We start from the raw sequence: 19,830 nt of genomic DNA, 5'->3' as shown, positions 1-19,830 counted from the left end.
TAGGAAGTGCACACTCCTGCTGATCACGCCGGCCTAGCTTTCCTTGGTTCTTTTTCTAAAGATTGTTAAACATCTATCTGAGAAATAGTTACCTGCTGTGGGGTCCATGAATGCACACTTTTACATTATCACAGATATGATACACTGTGCATACCTTCTGCTTATATTTATTGTGAGTGCCTAAGATATGTAGATCATTCAATATCTGCTACGGATGTGTCTGCCAAGTACTGAATAATAATGATTCACATGTTTCCGCACTTTTCATTATGAAAATAGCTACAAAGTGTTTTCTTATAATTTTTATTATTTATTTCCAGAAATTAAGTCAAAGGAATTAAAATCTTCTGTGATATAGACATAATAAATTTAAACCATGTCCAACAAATTCTTCCATTCAGTTTTGGCGAAATAGCAAATGCTGCTTTAAATAGTCTTTGACTAGCTTTTTACAAGTCTCCATCTTGTAATTTAAAGACAAGCTCTGTATCAATTATGTAACTCTCAGGGAAAGAAATGACCCCATGACATTTTGTTGTAAAGTATCATATGAGTAAAAAGGCCATTTAAAGAAGTCTCCACAGTAGTCTTAAAAGCCTTGGTATTGAAGGGCTGGCAGGCTCTGAAGTGCCCAGCCAATTTAATTAGCTGTATTTTTAAAGTCCTTGTTAGGAGCCTGCACTTACAGATGCTTCCACTCTGCGTGGCAAGAATAAAGAGCCTCTCCTAATTATGGTATTGATACAGAACTGACCACATTCAGGAACCTGTTCATCTGTGAGGCATCTGCATTTTCCCAGGGAGAAACGGGCAATGACGTGTGGGCTCAGCAGTCTTCTGACTAGAAAAGCTCGGGATAGTACCTCAAAACCTGGGGGTGGGAGTGTTAAAAAACTAAAGGTCTCATTTGTTCTAAAGATACGAGGAGTCAGCAGGTGTGGGAAATTAGAGTGATTATCACTGGGTGTCTATGTATTCCCCAGAGCACAGAAAATGCCAGGTGGTACATCTACAACTAAGCTGACCTTTACCATTTTCAACTTTTTATTAAACAGACAGAAAAACAACACAAGGAAACACACACATCACATTACAACCTGCAAAAGCACATGAAGAGAGCTTTTGGTCTTTCCCTGTTGTTTAGAACACCTGAATGGTGCATCTGCTTTTCTCTTGTTTATTTTAAAACACATTGTAACATGTGATACATAGAGGACAGCAACAAGGCCCAGCTAACTCATGTAATATACAGCATAGCATGTGATAGGCAGACAGACAAGGCCCAGCTAACTCATGTAATATACAGCATAGCATGTGATATGCAGACAGACAAGGCCCAGCTAGCTCATGTAATATATAGCATAGCATGTGATATGCAGACAGACAAGACCCAGCTAGCTCATGTAATATACAGCATAGCATGTGATATGCAGACAGACAAGGCCCAGCTAACTCATGTAATATATAGCATAGCATGTGATATGCAGACAGACAAGGCCCAGCTAACTCATGTAATATATAGCATAGCATGTGATATGCAGACAGACAAGATCCAGCTAACTCATGTAATAAAGCATAGCATGTGATATGCAGACAAGACCCAGCTAGCTCATGTAATATACAGCATAGCATGTGATATGCAGACAGACAAGGCCCAGCTAGCTCATGTAATATACAGCATAGCATGTGATATGCAGACAGACAAGGCCCAGCTAACCCTTCTTTTTCTTCTGTAAGTCTAAGGTTGCAGGATGGAAAGTCTCCCCACTTCCTCAGCATATGTGAACAGACACTCACCTCCTCCCGGGCTACCTCTGACTGGAGCTGCAGCGTGAGGTACATAGTGATGTGTGGGATGCTCAGGGTACTGTGCTGGGTAGCATCAGCCTCTGACCCACAGAGGAGTTTCACCAAATCATTTGTGCTCGACTGTGCCTTTTTCTTTTTTGGTTGGGCTGTTTCCTTTTTCACGGCATATGCATTTTCAAATGTCAGCTTTACCTGAAAAGAAGAAAACAAAATGTTTGGTTTTTCAATAAGGCAGATATCATTTTATTTATTCATTTTAACAAAGGAAGACATGCGCTGACAGGTATAGCCAGGAGTGCACAGAGTGGAGCTAGCACCTCAGAGCAAGGTCAAAGGTGAAGACAGTGAGTCCCCTTGTGTCTGTATCTAGCTCCTTGCACAGTGGTGGGTACACATATATATGAAATTACAAATGTTTATTGATTGAAAAGTACAATATTCTACACAAAACTCATTCACGCAGCTGCAGTCACTGACTACACAGAGAAGCAGCATGGAAGAGCAGAAATCCACCTCATTTGAGTGCAGAATAGTCACTGCACGTCTTCAGTGCTAATGGCTCTGACCCCTCAAATGCAGTGAAGAGGGAGCCCAAGGGCCACCTTGCCTATTGGGAATTGTCTTTCCTTCTAAGTGCAACAGGTTTCAAATATTCTTCTCTCAGACAGCCTTTATAGCTCTTTAAAGGGTCAAAGATGGCTGCATCAAACAACCAGCCGCTGGCACGTGGCACTCTGCACCACCAGGAGGATTACCTGTCACTTTTGTCAGGATAGTTTTAATTTCACAGCCTAATGTCAAGACTGGTCAGAATCCAGAATGTGGCTGCCTTCCAGCTGCTGAAAGGCACCTTCCACTTCTCAGGTACCTCCCCTTGGAAACGGAGACACTTACCCAGTGCCAGCTGGCCATCACCAATCCACCCATTTCAGAGATACACCGGTGTGAGCATATGATGAACGCTACTGTCATCATCATGAATTCAGTAGCCACACAGTGCTTTGAATGTTTACATTTAAAAAATGTCCCCTTAAAGGGAACAATTCATAAAGTTTTAAGTTTAGAGCCAAATGGTGTCTGTCAAAATAAGAGTAAGCTGGGCATGACGGCTGTTCCCTCTAATCCCCCAAGTGCAGGTGGACCTCTGTGAGTTCAAGGTCAGCCTGGTCTATACCAAAAGTTCCAGGCCAGTTAGGACTATACAGTAAGACTCTGCCTTTAATTAATTAATTAGTTAATTAATTAATGTTTGGTCAAGAATAAATAAGACTAACTTGAAAGCAGGTTACATTGTATTAAGGCAGAAAGTTCCATTTGAGGAAAATATTTAAAGACTAAGAACAATACTAAAAATTCCTATTTTAATAATTTATTATGAAGTACCATTCTAACTCTAAATATGTGGTAAGTACTAACACTTTGAGCCTGCCCCACATGTGGCCCATACATATACAGCCACCAAACTAAATAAGATGGATGAAGCAAAGAAGTGCAGGCCGACAGGAACCGGATGTAGATCGCTCCTGAGAGACACAGCCAGAATACAGCAAATACAGAGGCGAATGCCAGCAGCAAACCACTGAACTGAGAACGGGACCCCCGTTGAAGGAATCAGAGAAAGAACTGGAAGAGCTTGAAGGGGCTCGAGACCCCAAAAGTACAACAATGCCAAGCAACCAGAGCTTCCAGGGACTAAGCCACTATCCAAAGACTATACATGGACTGACCCTGGACTCTGACCCCATAGGTAGCAATGAATATACTAGTAAGAGCACCAGTGGAAGGGGAAGCCCTGGGTCCTGCTAAGACTGAACCCCCAGTGAACTAGATTGTTGGGGGGAGGGTGGCAATGGGGGGAGGATGGGGAGGGGAACATCCATAAAGAAGGGGAGGGGAAGGACCTAGGGGGATGTTTGCCCAGAAACCGGGAAAGGGAATAACACTCGAAATGTAAATAAGAAATACCCAATTTAATAAAGATGGAGAAAAAAATAACTTTTATATACTTTCATTTAAAGTATTAAATCTGTTAAAACAAAACAAACAAAACCACCTACAACCCTAATCTAACTATCCAACTGCTACAAGTATTATATTGTTTAAAAGAAAAAAATATAAAACATATTGAAAAAAATCTTCCAAAAGAGAAAGCATCAGGTATTTCTTTCTTGTCGGCAGAGAAGTAAGTGTTTGGGATTGTGTTCAATTTGATTATCTGGAGCTGGTAGTGGCTTGTACCAAAGTGAACTAAGTTAGACACACACATTCTTTTCTAAGATTTGAGATTTGTTGTGTGAAAAAGTTTCTTTTGTTTGAAAAGTGTTCTCAAACATTCACATGATAAAGGCCTGGTCTGTGGTATAGTGCCAGTGGGGGCCTAGGGGGAATATGAAGGAGTCTGATCCCTATTCCTTAGAGTTTACTGTGGGGAACGCTCATCCTAGATGTGGGAGGCACCATTCCATGGTGTGGTGTCCCAGACTGAATCAAAGGGGGAAAAAAGAAAACCCAGCTGAGCATGCACTTCCTAGACTGCCCTGCTCACTTCCAGGACTGCCCAGAGTGAAGAGTCTCTTTGTAGGCTCCTGTGGCCACAGCATTTCCTGCTGTGACAGACTTTCTCCTTTCAAACCAAGAGCCAATATGAACCTGCGTCCTGAAAGCTGCATTAGGTCAGGTGTTTGGTCCCAACTCTGAGATGAGTAACAAATACAGCTCACAGCAGAGAACCTCTAAAACTACACGCCAGAACGAACTGTTCTGTCAGTCGATGCTTAAGATAGCTACTACAGTGATGGATGCTAATCTACTGTAGCAAAGACAGGAGTTCAAATTCACTTAGACGCACACACTTAGTGAAGATGAAGTGTGCTGGCACTAGCAGGGTCTTACATGGAGCGCAGGAAGGAAAACTGCAAGTGGGAAAGCCTGGTGTCTATGGAATTAAAAAAAATGTTTCCTGTAAACACAATGTGAAAACATGGGGTCGTGGTACCTGGACACTGTATCAAAAACATCTGGGTAGAAAATTAATGTATGGTTAAAGAAAAACAAACTAAACAAAAATTTTGAAAAGTTAGCAAACCTACGTAAGGATGATCAAGGTGTTTTTATTTTTAAACTGATGAAAATTAACATATAATTAAAGTGAGAGAGAATTGAGTGCACCCAGTTTTAGGAATTATCATCTTAGATGTGAGTTGACTATTTGGGGACTCTATGGGTGAGCACACTTGCCTTCATTCCTGATGACCCGAGTTTGATCTTTGAGAGCCACATGACAGAAAGAGAGAACCAACTCCTGGTTGTACGCTGACCTCCAATAAGTGTGCATAATGAATAAATGTTACAAAAACAGACACAAACAGGCTACAAGAGTAAGCAGTATTTAGTGTCAAAGATGACAGCTGTTCTGTGGTGTGTGTGTTAGGGGGGGTTACTCACAGTAGGAGGATCCCCAGAAAGGAACCTCAGAGAAAGCCATGGCTGGAGGGCATCTTCTCCAGCTTAGGTTCTTATGGGTGGGAAGGTGTAAATATTGGGTCTGATTCCCCTCAAAAAATAAGAAGAGGGAAAAATGAGTTGGTAAACTAAAAGTTTTACTAATTTATACTTTAGAAAGCAGCAATAACCTAACATTTAATACCACTCCAGTATGCTTATGGAAAGGGGCACATGTGCATTAAACCTAACTTTGCTAGTGTCTTTTGCAAACACCATCACCTCTTTTCTGTGATGCAGGGGCCTTTACACCTTGCCATGACCAGAAGAGAAACACACCCTATGGGGTCACCCATTAAAATTCTTTAAGGAACTGTTTTAGCACTACTCTGATTTAAGAAAGGTCAGTTCCATCATGCAAAGATAATTACACTTCAGAAAGACATGTCTAAAGTCCAATATGGTAAGCAACTATAAATGCTGAGAAATTCAGCTGCCTTAGGACAAGGAGACATTAAGGGACAACTTATAACTAAATAAAAAGATAAGAACCATTTTTTAAAAAAGGTTAACGAACCTTAAAGGCACTATGTGGTTACAGGGATAACCTTTTCTTCCTCTCTCTCTCTCTCTCTCTCTCTCTCTCTCTCTCTCTCTCTCTCTCTCTCTCTCTCTCTCTCCTTAAAGATTTATTTATTTTATGTATGTGAGTACATTGTAGCTGTCTTCAGACTCACCAGAAAAGGGCATCAGATCTTATTACAGATGGTTGTGAGCCACCATGTGGTTGCTGGGAATTGAACTTAGGACCTTTGGAAGAGCACTCTTAACCACTGAGCCATCTCTCCAGCCCAGGATAACATTTTTTAAAACATATCTAATAAACCTTATTTGAAACTCCTTTTAGTGTTCTGATGCTCTTCCACAGCATTTAACATGCATCCCATATCTCCTGCCTCCTTTACTTGTGCGACACGCCCAGCCTATCCCTCTCCCTTCCCGGCTCAGTAATGATGCCCAGGTTCCCTCGGGTCCATGGATGAGATTTCTATAACCCATTGTTTCCCAACCTTGTGGCTTTGGTTATCTCTTCCCCACTTCTGTCTTCAACTCATGCTATGTAAGAAGCAATTCCTCTTTAACCTCTATCAAACACATCCTCCCTCTTAGCTCCAGCCCTCTCTGCACACTGCGGGCTGTGAGGGCCTGATGCTGGCAGAGTTGGTCTGCCTTGCACCTGAGTCAGCAAGGGCCCGTCTCTCAGCTCCAAGGCTCTCAGCAATCTTATCCATTCTCCTTCAGCTGGCAAGTGGCACTTTCAAAACTCAAGAACAATGGGTAAGGAATTAGTCTAATTGATGCAGCAAATCCTCCTCCAGCCTCTTCCCCTTTTAGGCAATCTCACTGAGTTGTTTAAGGCAAAACTCTCTAAATCTGAAATGCTATAAAATTCCAGATATTTTGAGCATCAATGTGGTGCTTTAAAAGTTTTAAATTTTGGGGCCGGGGATTTAGCTCAGTGGTAGAGCGCTTACCTAGGAAGCGCAAGGCCCTGGGTTCGGTCCCCAGCTCCGAAAAAAAGAACCAAAAAAAAAGTTTTAAATTTTAAGTATTTAGTGTTTCAGGTTGCTCTATATAGGGAGGTTCAGCCATGCAATACTCCCAAATTGAGTCAACTGTGCTCCCATGATCCTGCTCGATCACATGCTGGCTATTTCTCTCCCCCCACTCCTCTTTCTCCCCCTCTCTCCCTCTCTTTCTCCCTCTCTCCCTTCCTCCTTTTCTTCTTTTCTCAGCACTAACCACTCCTGATTGCAAGCATTTTTGGTAAGGAATATTCAGCCTATACTACTAATATATCAAATATTACTGTGGTTATACACAGTTCAGACTGTCTTATTGTGTAGTAGTTCTCTGGCCTCTTTTTCATGATGCTGTGTGTGCTGAGCTTTTTCTTTTTTTTTTTTTTTTCCATCTATGAGGTGTGGCATAGAGGTATGATGTGGTCTCCCAGTGCCTTTCTTCCCATTACACTGTCTGTTGGAGGACAAGAAGCTGCAGAACCCCGAGTGCATACTTAATATCACTGTTCGGTCCGTTTGGGTTGAAGTCTCCAGTGGGATTATTTATAAACCTGCATTTCTTCTTCCTGTTGCTGGAGGGACTGTTTCGCTCATGCCACAGTCACAAGCCAGTGGAACAAAGCCTCAGGCAGGCCTATCTCAGCCGCGTCTGGAACCGAGACATCAGGGTCCACATAGGTTAAAGTAAAAGGAAGGCGCATGCTTTGAGTTAGTTTAAAAAAATTAGTACTTTGAATAACTTATGGCAACTTAGAGAAAACCATTAAGCACTTTCTAAATTCTCTCTCCTTCTTTGGATCTCATTAAACGGGCTAGCATAGCTCATAATCCTACTGCCTCAGCCTGCTGGGTGCTCCAGATTCCTTTCCTTTAAGTATAACATAGGAAGACTAACCATTGGAATCTTACAGGTGTCTTATGGTAAGGACCTAAGACGTGAGAAAATCTGTCTGAAGAGGTGGAGACACACTCAGGAAGAGGTGGCAGCAAGACTGGAAGAGCAGAGGGTCTGCAACTAAGTGTCTTCTGGAGACACTGCACTCTGAAACCCTCAGCAACTGCACAAGATCTGCAGAAGATCAAGCCAATCTTTACTGCAGCATGGATGGGGGGTGGAGCTCAAGGCCCCACTCTTCCCTGAGGAGTTACAGGCAGCTGGTGGTCACTGAGGGAAGAGGGTCATCTTTCTTCATTGGTATCATGGTATGTTGACCATGTTCCACACCCATGTACATGCAAGCAGCTCTAATTGGACTGGGAGGGGAGTCTAGGAAGACTGGAACAGGAGGAGATGGGGATAGACAGAATGAAAAACATTGTATTTATCCATGAAATTATTAAAGAATAGTTTTTTTAAATTAAGCAACTTTAAAAAGAGTGATTTCTTGCCATGACATCTATGCCTGATGTGGTTCAGAGGCCTGGGGAGGTGGTTTGCAGGAAGTGTCTGAGGAACAGGATAGAGAAGCCTGGGTTTTCTAAGCAACATAATGGGAAGTTTGCTTAAGGACTTAGAAAACCAGAAGCCTGACAGAAATGTAAACTGCAGGCAGCAAAGACCAGGCTCAGTAGGTTTCAGGCATAAATTACGACTGAGAGGCAGATCAACCTTTGTACATGGCAGGAAAGAAAGGGAATGCAGTTTACCTATGCACCCAAACTCTGTGAGAGACTGAGGTAAAGGGGGGCTGACTAATTAATCTAACAGGAAGTCTAAAGCCACACAACATCCAGGCGTGGGTGTTGATAGCTGATTTTTGCCAGATTAAGAGTGGGAATTGAAAGTAAGAAAAAGAACAGAAACATTTGGAAAACTTGTATTTTAGCTAGAAATTGAATACGTTTAAAGTCGCTACTAATAAATATGGAGAGATTGGCACTATTCAAAAGAGGCCAAGGACTTTGCAGTGGGACAATAGGAAAAGTCTTCTGAAGAAACCTCAGGATTGACCAGGACCCCTTTCCAGCTAGCTCCACATTACATGCCGTAGCTCAAAAGTGTCAAATTATAACTCCTTTTGAAAGAACAGCTCTAAAAACCCAGACTGCACAGATAACTGCTTGTCTAGGATTCTTTGTCTTGTTTAGCTGGTAAAGCTAAGGGGGCCACTGTAGTAGCCATGGCTTAAGTAGGGCTACCGAGATTTAGACAAGTGGCAAACCATGTGATGATACGTTTTGCAGGCATGCAGAATGCTAGAGCTATGATATGACCCTGGAGGCTTCAACCAAAATTTCAAAGGCAAGTGGAGGAGGCCATCGAGTGTGTGGCAGGTTTATAGACTCTGTAGGCAGCCCTGACGGTTAGCTGGGTGTGAAGGTATGAGAGTGAACCTGAAGCTGCAATGGAAAACCTACCAAGTCAGAAACACCAGGAACTTGGAGCATTGGCTGAGGGAAGCTGCCGTCTTGGTGAGCAGAGCCAGCCTAAGGTAGTTGCCATGTGGGCTTTGGCCAGCAGGGCCACAGGGGCAAGGCCGCCAAAGCTTCTGGAGTCACTGTTCCACTGTCTGTCCAGGAGGCAGACCTGGCTGCTTGGCTTAGTCTTGCTTAGGTCTGGCTCTTCCTCAGTCTCCCTGTTTCTTCCTATGTAATGAGAATGCTTATGGCATCATGGAAAATACGCAGTTTATTCTCATCTCGATGGATGTTCACAACTGAGTTAGTTTCATTAAGTCCTGAGGAGACTGTGGACTCATGCTTTTGAGCAATGAGGACCTGTTACAGCTCTGGAAATTCTTATGGAGGAACTCAATGCACTTTCATTATAATGTAGGCACATGCCTGTGAATACAGGACGTAATGCTATGCATTGGGTCTTAAACGCCTGTTGTGCACACATGACGAAGACTTGGTTGCCAGCATGTGACATCACTTGGGGGGGTTAAAAGGAGCTTTGAAGAACATGGGGAGAAATGGGGTCACTGGAGGAGTGCTCTTGAGGAAGACATCTGGACCCAGCATCTTCCTAGCTCTCTTTTTGCCTTTCAGCTATAAGGAAGTAAGCCACTTTGTTCTATAGCTATCACTTACAATAAGGCTCCGCCTGCCTTATAGCTGCCTCTCCCTAGAGTCCTCCTCGGCGACACACAGAGCCAATTGGCCATGGACTCAAACCTCTGACACCATGTCACAGTGCTAGGGAGCTTAAGGTAAGTGGCATTAGCAGTGCACACGGTCTGCTGGCTGGCATGGGGTAGCCCAAGCTTCTATGCTCCTGCATGCCTTAAACTCCTACTTTACAAGGCCTAAGAGAAATACCATAGTTAGGTGTGTGGTGATTTGAATAGGTATGACCTGAGACTTGTATGTTTGAATGTTTGGCTCATGGGGAGGAGTGGCACTGTTAGATGGTGTGGCCTTGTTGGAGGAATTCTGTCATGGTGGGCTGTGAGGGCTCTTATGCTCAAGCTCTGCCCAGTGTGGACATGGTTCCGTTCTGCTGCCTGTGGATCAAGATATAGAGCTCTTGGCTCCTTCAGCACTAAGTCTGTCTGTACGTTGTCATGCTTTCTGCTATGATGACAACGGAGTAGACCCTGTAAGCCAGCGCCAGTTAAACATTTTCCTTTATAAGGGTTGCCATGCTCATGGTGTCTTTTCACAGTAATAGAGACCCTAACTGAGACAGGTTTTGAAACAACCAAAGCCATATTAAGAAACAACAAAAAACACTTCTTGCTAGGCATGGTGGCACTCACACTTACTCTCAGTACTTCAGAGGCAGAGGCAAGCAGATCTCTGAGTTCCAGGACAAATATGTACTTCTATAACCTAAGAGATACATTTACAGCTTTTTTAATTTATTTACTTACTTTTTTTTTTTTTGGTTCTTTTTTTCAGAGCTGGGGACCAAACCCAGGGCCTTGCGCTTCCTAGGCAAGCACTCTACCACTGAGCTAAATCCCCAACCCCTGGCCCATGGCTTTTAAGGGATTCTTCCCAGAGCTGTGCTGTCACTGGCAAACACGGGCACTCTAAGGGTAGGCTGGCAATCAAGCTTACTTTTATGACTGCTGCTGCTTCCTTTACTTAGGATGAGTTTTATTTGTAGCTATCCCTCTACTTTTAGAACAGTGCCCCAGAGGTAAGTGTTAGCAAGAGGCGAAGCTGCCCTTGCTGCTCAAGGATTCACTGATTACACAGGATGAAAACTTCTGCATCTTACAAAGGAAACAGCACAGAATGCATGCACTTTAAGCAACACTCTACACAGAATAGGAAGGGACGTCCACACCTGCATTGGCCCAGGGATGCAGGACAGAACTCTTTCTATGTTTTCAGAAGTCACATCTACATCATTCACAGCAACAAGGACATCGCCTAAAAACAGAAAAACAAAAGACGACTGTGTGAATATTCCAAACCAAAGAGCTCCAGAATTGCAACATGAGAAAATAGCTATCCAGACGTCCTCAAGGTTATAATGGAAAATGTGGTGCATTTGGGGACTTATCCAAAGTTACACCACACATTAGTGACACAGCCAATCTCCCAACTCATCTATTGTGCTGCCCAACACTGCTCCAGAACTCACTGCAACCCATGAATACTTAAAGATGTGAATATTTCTAGTCTTGGTGTAACTGGGTGAATTATGTGAACCCAAAGGACAAATGGAAATTTTGTTAAGTACTGAACTTAAAAAACTAAATCTAACCACTCAGACCCATAATTAAAAAAATCCAGCTGAAATTTTAATTAAGTCCATGTGGTACATCTTGGTGCAGTGATGTTTGCTGCCATCACTCCCTGGTGTCCACACAACAACTTCTGACAGGATCAACACGGCCAGCACATGTCAATCAAAATCTTCTTTCCCATGACTGTTCTCCAAATGCTTGTATTTATCCCATTTCAAAATCAGGATCACTATTAAGATGAAATTTTACTTTCAAACTATTGATTCAAAACACAGCTCTCACCCAAAAGAAAGTAAGAGTCAATTTATTCTTGAGTTAAATATGAATGATCACAGTCCAGGGGACAGAGATTCAGGGAGCTCCAAAGATGTTCTGCTGTGGAAGTGGTTACATGACCCAGAAAAAAAGGAATTTGTAAATCAACAGTTACCAAATTTACTGGTGAGGATCCCAGGTAGGTAGACTAGCACACCATGAGATGCTTCCGTAAGTATTAGATGTTTTCTGGGAATAGTCTGAATTGTGGGGTTGGTGGAAACTCATGATTTGGTAAGAATATACTTCAAAAAGTCTTACCTGACTGTCAAAAGGCTGTAAGTGGAAAGTTATATGAGCCTAAAAGACAGACGCAGGGTTGGTGATGACCAGGGCTAACGACAGTTCAAGATAACTTTGGTCTGTGTAATAGTTTGAATAGGAATGATACCCATTGTCTCATGTATTTGATGCTTGGCCCACCGGGAGTGACACCCCTCAGAGGTGTGTCCTTGTTGGAGGAAGTGTGTCACTGTGGGGATGGGCTTTGAGCTCCTATGTTCAAGGTCCACCCAGTGTGGAAAGACCCTCTTGCTGCCTTTGGATCAAGATATAGAACTCTCAGCTCCTTCTCTAGCACCATGTCTGCCTGGATGATGCCATGCTTCCTACCATGATGATAACAGACTGAACCTCTGAAACTATAAGCCAGCCCAATTAAATGTTTTCCTATATAAAAGCTGCCTTGGTCATGTTATCTCTTCACAGCAATAAAACCCTAAGACAGGTGTTTCTGCAACACCCCAAATCTGCTCAATCATGATGTTCCAACTCAACATTTAGCCTTGTAGAGTTTTCAGCCGAGGGTCTAGCTTTTTTCCTGGGACTTTTGGTTTACAAGAACATAATTAAAAAGTACTATCAAAACCCTGGTGAGCTGTGTTAACATGAATATATTAGGTACTTTCTCGTAATTTCAAACTATGCAGGTCAAGTCTTGTTCTGAACCACTGCAATAGAGAATCAAGAAAAGGTTTACAGAAGACCAACTCTACTCTGAGGGGAGTAGTAGGCATGCGTGTGGGCAGACACAACATGGCACATGCTTCTCCACAGGTCGCTTAGGTTTCTGCACGCCTTACAACACAAGGCACTGGGTCTATACTTGGCCATCTCTTCTAGAATATCTGTACAGTAAATGGCTTCAATGTCAGAGAAGCTGTCTGTCTTGAACAGTCTCTTGAGCATAGTAAGTCAGCTTACTGTACAGTGACAAGGACACAAATTGTCTCTATGAATGTAAAATGTTTCCACTGTGGAAAGCAGAGAAGATGCTTGCATGACAACTTTATTCCACAGCAGGTTAAAAAGTACTGCAGAGATGCTCAGAAACAGTTCAGCACTACAGCTGCGATGGCTTCCGAACACTAAGTCTAGTCTCTCCTATGTTCACCAGCGTGAAGAATAAAATGTTTTTATTCTTTTAAGCCTCTCAGGTAGCAGCAGTGTTTGTGCTGGTAAATAGTTTATAAGAATTTTAATTTTATGGGCAAGTGACATAACTTATAATGTAAATATTCATACACTTGTTTGACATTTTTATGCTTTAAATATTTAAGACACCAATTTGTAAATGACTCGATAAATATTTTTGTGCTCATGGTTTTCTTCCTCCATTTATGTGTGTGCTATATGCACACATGTATATTGGTCTGTGTACCCATGTGAACAAGATGATAGGGAAAGAAATCAGATGTCCTGTTCTCTCTCTGCCATAGTCCCTTGTGACACTTTTTACTGAACCTGGAGCCAGCAAACCCCTTAGATCCTCCTTCTCTGTCCCATACCAATGGGGTTACAAGCATATGTGGAATCACTACTACTACTATTACATACACACACACACACACACACACACACACACACACACACACGCATGCACGCGCACACACACACGCACACACATGCACACACACGCACACGCACACACACACACACGCACACGCACACACACATTTGATATTTTAACTCAGGTGCTCATGTCCCCAACTACCCTCCCCCACTTTTATTTCCTATTTTGATCTGTGCTTAGCAAACTTTTTCTGTTAAGAATCACACAGAAAGTTGGGGATTTAGCTCAGTGGTAGAGCGCTTGCCTAGCAAGTGCAAGGCCCTGGGTTTGATCCTCAGCTCCGGAAAAAAGAAAAAAAAAAAGAATCACACAGAAAACATTTTATGCTTTGGTGGATAAATGCTCTGTTCAACTGCTCAACTCTCCCCACCAGATCCATCTTGAACTCTGCCAGACAACAGATAAACAGACAGGGGCTGTGTACAATAATACTTGATTTGGGTTCTAAATCCTTTTCCTATGCTGTAAATTAGTTAAGCCTTTCAGACAAGCTACTTTTTTTAATTGGATATTTTTTAATTTACATTTCAAATGTTATCCCCTTTCCCAGTTTCCCATCCATAAGTCCATAAATCCAAAACCACCCCCCTCCCCCTTCTCCGATGAGGTGTTCCCCCTCCCACCTACACAGTCCTTACCGCCTCCTGCCCTGACATTCCCTTACACTGGGGGGAGAGGGTGTCGAGCCTTGGCAGGACCAAGGGCTTCTCCCATTGGTGCCCAGCAAGGCCATCCTCTGCTACATATGCAGCTGGAGCCGTGGGTCTTAGACAGGCTATATAAACACAGGTAGTAAGCCTGTTGTGACCTGCCAACTCTAATGTGCCTATCTGCTCTGGATGGTTTTTCAAGATAAATGTCCAAAAATAAATTGATTGGATTAAATTATACACTGCTGCAGAGTGATACTTACATCTAAATTATATTTTGAACAGAGTAAATAATTTCTTTTCTTCTTCTTTTTCATCAATGTGAAATAAATCCTTTGGTGCTATCTCCATTGACCGAGGTAACCAACACCACAGGCCGGAGTCACGAGTGGGAATCAGAACACACAGACCCAGGTCTACTGGTGACGAGCCATTTGCCCCTAAGTAGTGCTGTTAATGCTCCTGTTCACTTCTGCAGAAGGAAATAACTGTCCCAGTGGCTTCCCAGAGCGGGAGCTCTGAAATTCAGTCCTTCCAACAAACTCTGGGTTCCAGCCTCCTTCTAAGAGCACAAAAACATGAGAAGGAGCGCTCTAGGAGACAGATTGTGGCAGAGTCACTGTTCATGAGTAAGTCAGGAAGGCACAAGGAACACAAACAGGGAAATGAAAATGTATTCCGAAAAGGAAACAGAAATGCATAGAGAACAACACATTAGGTATTCATAGAAAACCAAACCATCTTTTTAAAAAGGATTCCAAATATTTTACTTGTAAAAAAAAGTTCAACAACAATGGAATGAAAATAGTCTAAATAAAATAGACTATTAGCCAACCAAGGTGGCTATGCCTGTAATCCCAGCCCTGGAGGGCTGGGGCAGGGGGACTGCAGGTTTGAGATTAGCCTGAGCTACACAGTGAAAACTGTCTCGAGAAAAGCCCAGATCTAAACAGAACAAACAAGAAGAGAAGTCTGCATGGCAGTCACATGGAACTTCCCTTTTCTCCCCTTTTAAAAATGGCATGTTTGATTGTGTGTGTGTGTGTATAGGGTGTTGGCAGCATACAAGCCACAGTATACACATGAAGGTCAAAAGACAACATTTGGGTATTGATCTAGCCTTCTACTTTGCTTGAGACAGGGCCTCTTGTTCAGCTTCCAGGGATTCCCGTCTCATCGTGCCCCATCCTTGCATACAAGCACCAAGGTTGCCCATACCTGCTGTTGCATCTGGCTTTATGTGGGTGCTGGGGATCTGAATGCAGGACCTCATGCAGCAGGAGCTTTAGTCACTAAGTCTGTCCCTGGCACAAAATCTCACAGATGTAGTTTGAGTTAAAGAAAAGATACAGAATATATATGGGGAGAGAGAGAGAAAGAGAGAGAGAGAGAGAGAGAGAGAGAGAGAGAGAGAGAGAGAGAATATATCCATGTACACACACACACACACACACACACACACACACACACACACACACACACTCCCATTCAAACAAAGTTGAAGAATAAGCTAAAGCAATTCTATCTGAAGAATCAGGGCTTCTTGCTGACTGATTGTGGGCATGCAGTAGAGCCTTCTGAGTACTGAAAATGTTGATTTTTGGTCCAAGGAGGCTGTTGAACAGGAGAACACACACACAAAATGACCAATATACACTTATGAATGATGTCACACCTCAAAAACGTTTCTGAAAAGTGAGCAAATATCTTCAAACATTTTTTAAAAAAATGTAGAAAACCACATATGTCATAAAAAATAAATCTATAGTTGAAGGTGTAAGAAACTATACAAAATAGTATGGAATTAAAATCTTCATTCTTTATCAGAAACAGTCTGCAGATAGGTAATCTGGAAAAGTAATATGTAAACCGAGATCAATGGTATATAGAATCCTAGCACTTGGAAGGCAGAAGCAAGAAAATCAAAAGCTTGAGACCAGCTTGTGGACTATATAGTGGAATATTTTCTCAAAAAACAAATAACAAACAAACAAATCAATGAATAGATAAACATTATTTATAGTTAGTTAGCTAGATAACGTTTGATTTTCTTCTCCCTTCTTAACCTTAGAAAAATCCAGTTATCTACCCTTGACCCAGCAGCCAACAGCGGGGTGGAAGTGGAACGGAGGGGGAAACGTGTCCTAGAGCGACTGGTACAGCTGTACAGCACCTACCAGCGGCAGGGCCTGAGCCACACCTGTGTTGGAAGCATCACTCACTGCTCAAATACCGAGAAAGGTCAAGGAGGAGGCACTGCGGATGAAGGAGCCCAAAGTGGTGAAGGCCCACTTAAAGGACTTGACCATCGTGCTCAGGATGTAGGCAGGGTGGGGGTGTGTACACCAGCAAGACTTTCATCCAGGGGATAAGCAAGCCAGAAATGATGGACCACTACTTGGGTGAGTTCTCCGAGGCCTACAAGTCCATGGAGCATGGCATCAGTGCTCCAGACTCCTCCCGCTTCATCCCTTATGTACAAGCTGACTTTGTGTCAATTTGAAACAAGCATCAGCTAGGAAGTAGCCTCAGTTGAGGAAATGCCCCCATGTGATCCAGCTCAGTGAGGGAGGGCTCAGCCCATGGTGGGTAGTACCATTCCTGGGCTGTTGGTCCTGGGTTCTATAAGAGAGAGCAGGTGAACAAACCATAGTGAAGCATGACAATAAATGGCACACTCCATGGCTTCTGTATCAGCTCCTGCTTCCAGGTTCCAGCCCTATTTGACTTCCTTCAATGATGGATGACAATGTGGAAATGTGACAATGTAGGATGAATAAACCCTTCCTTCCCCAATTTGCTTTTGTTTCTTCGAAGCAAATAGAAACCCCAACTAAAACAAGTTGGTACTAGTATCATGCGGTATTGCTGTGACAGATCTGACCATGTTTTTGGAAGGATCAAGGAGGAACTTTTAAACTTTGGGCTAGAAGAGCCATTGAGTGTCATGATCTCAGTGGGATGTCCTTTAGCAGCTTGGAAGGTAAGAGAGCAGTGCAGAAGATGGAGGGATGGAGGCCTGGTTTATGAAGTTTCAGAAGGAAGCGGTGTATACTTGATCAGGAGCAGGTCCGGAAGGCACAGACAAGTTACATGAAGAAGTTCTCCAAATGCCTATGGTTTCTTTTTTACTTTTTACTTTTATTTTTCTTGGATATTTTATGTATTTACATTTCAAATGTTATCCCCTTTCCATCTCCCATACCCTCCCCCTTCTTCTATGAAGATGCTCCCACTCCCGCCTCAACACTTTGGCATTACCCTACATTGGGAAAGGAGCCTTCACAGGATCATGGGCATTTCCTCCTATTGATGCTGGACAAGGCCATCCTCTGCTACATAAGTGGCTGGAGCCATGGGTCCCTCCATGTATACTCATCAGTTGGTGGTTTAGTAAACCACCCACCAATGTCTATGGTTTCTACTCCTGTTACAATTACAATGCCTTCTGCTGTCAAGTGTGTACCTCCAGCCTCATGGGGTGTTCCTTATGATCAGCTGACTGAGGAAGAAAAGACTAGGGCCTACTGTTTCCTGGACTGTAGCCAATTGATTGGCCAGATGATCAGGGACTTGGGAAAGATAACAAATGAAAAATTGGTGAGAAAGACATCTAGGGAGGAGGGTGGATCGAGCACTCCAAATGGATGAAGAATGTGAAGATTTCTTGTGCCTCATGCAAATTCTCATCAAAAAAGTGACATCAATAATCACATGGATAAGATGGCCTGTTCTGTGGATAGTCAGCCTCTTTCTCCAGCCATCCCTGTCATTGCTCAATGGGCACATGAACAAACTGGCTATGGTGGCAGAGGTGGGGCTTAAGCATGGGCTCAACAGCATGGACTTCCACTCACTAAGGCTGACCTGGCTACAGCTGCTGATGAGTGCCAGATCTGCCAACAGCAGAGACCAACACTGAGCCCCAGATATGGCACCATTCCCCAGGGTCATCAGTCAGCAATTTGGTGGCAGGTGGAATGCACTGGATCACTTCCTTCGTGGAAAGAACAACTCTTCATCCTTACTGGATAGATACTTATTCTGGCTATGGATTTGCCTTTCCTGCTTCTACTAAAACCACTATCTGTGGACTTATAGTATGCCTTATCCACTATCATGATATTCCATGAACTATTGCTTCTGACCAAAGAACTCACTTGACAGCCAAAGAAGTGTGATAGTGGGCCCACCATCATGGAATCCACTGGTGTTACCATGTTCCATACAATTCCGAAGCAGGTAGCCTGACAGAAAGATGGAACGGCCTTTTGAAGACACATGTCTTTAATCCAGATCTTGAGGCCTGGACTTTCCACTCACAGCCATTGTTGGATTAGGACTGCAGCCTGTAAGGCATTCCAATAAATCCCCTTTACATACTATATACAGGGATTCATTTCAAGTTCTGGGACTCTAGAGAACCCTGACTAATACACCCTTTAAGTAGCCATGGCCCAATAAACTCATGTTTCGTCTCTGGGAAAAAACTGAGCCATGATGACCAAATGAATGACACTGAAGAAAGAAGCCCCAAGGTGCTCAGCAGCACCTACCACGGATGTAAGAGAGCAAACCCCATTGGCTCTGGGATGAAGATGACAGCTGCACACTGCTCTCAGCCGACTGCCAAACTGGAAGGAGATACTCAGAAACAGAAATGTAGGGGAGCAGCAAAACCTGGCACCACCCCACGAGTGGCAAGTGTCCGAGATCTGAGCAAAGGAAATGTGGGGTGGGCTGTTGTTGTAAAAGGATATACATCCCTGGCCTGACTGTCCTGTTAACAGCAGGCATGGTTCTAACAGCTGAGAGCACACGAGCCACACGCACAGAGAGAGATGTTACAGGCATATCTCTATAGTCTGTAGAGGTGCACTGTCCTAGCTATGGCTACTGAAACCGAGTCTGTTACTGATAGAGCTAAGATTTTGAGAAATCTCAAGCCATCAAATGCAGGTGTAGGAAAAAGAAAGATTTTCATTTGTTAAGGAAAATTTGAGCCAGGTTTTTATGGCACATGCCTGTAATCCTAGCTTTTGGGATGTGGAGGCAGGAGAGTCAGGAGTACATGTGTGAGGAACCCGAATTTACCCGCGAAGCTAACTTAGTAACAATTCATTCTCTTGGAGTCTAATCTGAAAATTAATACATAAATAAAATGAATTGAAACTTTGTAAGAGGTTTTATTTTATTTATACCTCCAATATTAGAGATGAAAGATAAGTGTATATAGGGGGAAAACACAGACACAGACACAGACACAGACACAGACACACACACACACACACACACACACACACACACACACACACACCTCAACCCAATAAATGATACAAAACTCTGCTGACACCTTAAAATAGTAGAGGAAAAATGTCTAAAGTTTAAAAAAAAACACCCAAAGCTAAAAGAATTATCTGGTAAAAGAATTATCTGGCGTGTAAAGAAATACACTAATTACATGGATAGATCATGCATCACAGATCAGACCGTGCACCACAGACCATGCACCACAGACCATGCACCATAGACCATGC

At 43.0% G+C, this 19,830-nt stretch overlaps 1 protein-coding gene across 5 annotated transcripts in view; it reads right to left on the bottom strand.

Moving 5' to 3' along the window:
• Intu (inturned planar cell polarity protein) overlaps positions 1-19,830 on the bottom strand; it is an 84,331-nt gene that overhangs the window by 39,712 nt on the left and 24,789 nt on the right. For all 5 annotated transcript variants that reach the window (XM_039103628.2, XM_063281132.1, XM_039103627.2 and 2 more), the window contains exons 3-4: positions 11,071-11,156; positions 1,798-2,001 (exon numbers count right to left, since the gene is read on the bottom strand). In XM_039103628.2, the coding sequence (XP_038959556.1) occupies positions 1,798-2,001; positions 11,071-11,156 (290 nt within the window). The remainder of the gene's footprint in view (positions 1-1,797; positions 2,002-11,070; positions 11,157-19,830) is intronic.

Source organism: Rattus norvegicus, chromosome 2, assembly GCF_036323735.1.
Source record: "Rattus norvegicus strain BN/NHsdMcwi chromosome 2, GRCr8, whole genome shotgun sequence".
Classification (NCBI taxonomy): Eukaryota; Metazoa; Chordata; class Mammalia; order Rodentia; family Muridae; genus Rattus; species Rattus norvegicus.
The sequence above is the reverse complement of the archived record's forward strand: the minus strand, read 5'-3'. Positions and strand labels throughout refer to the sequence as shown.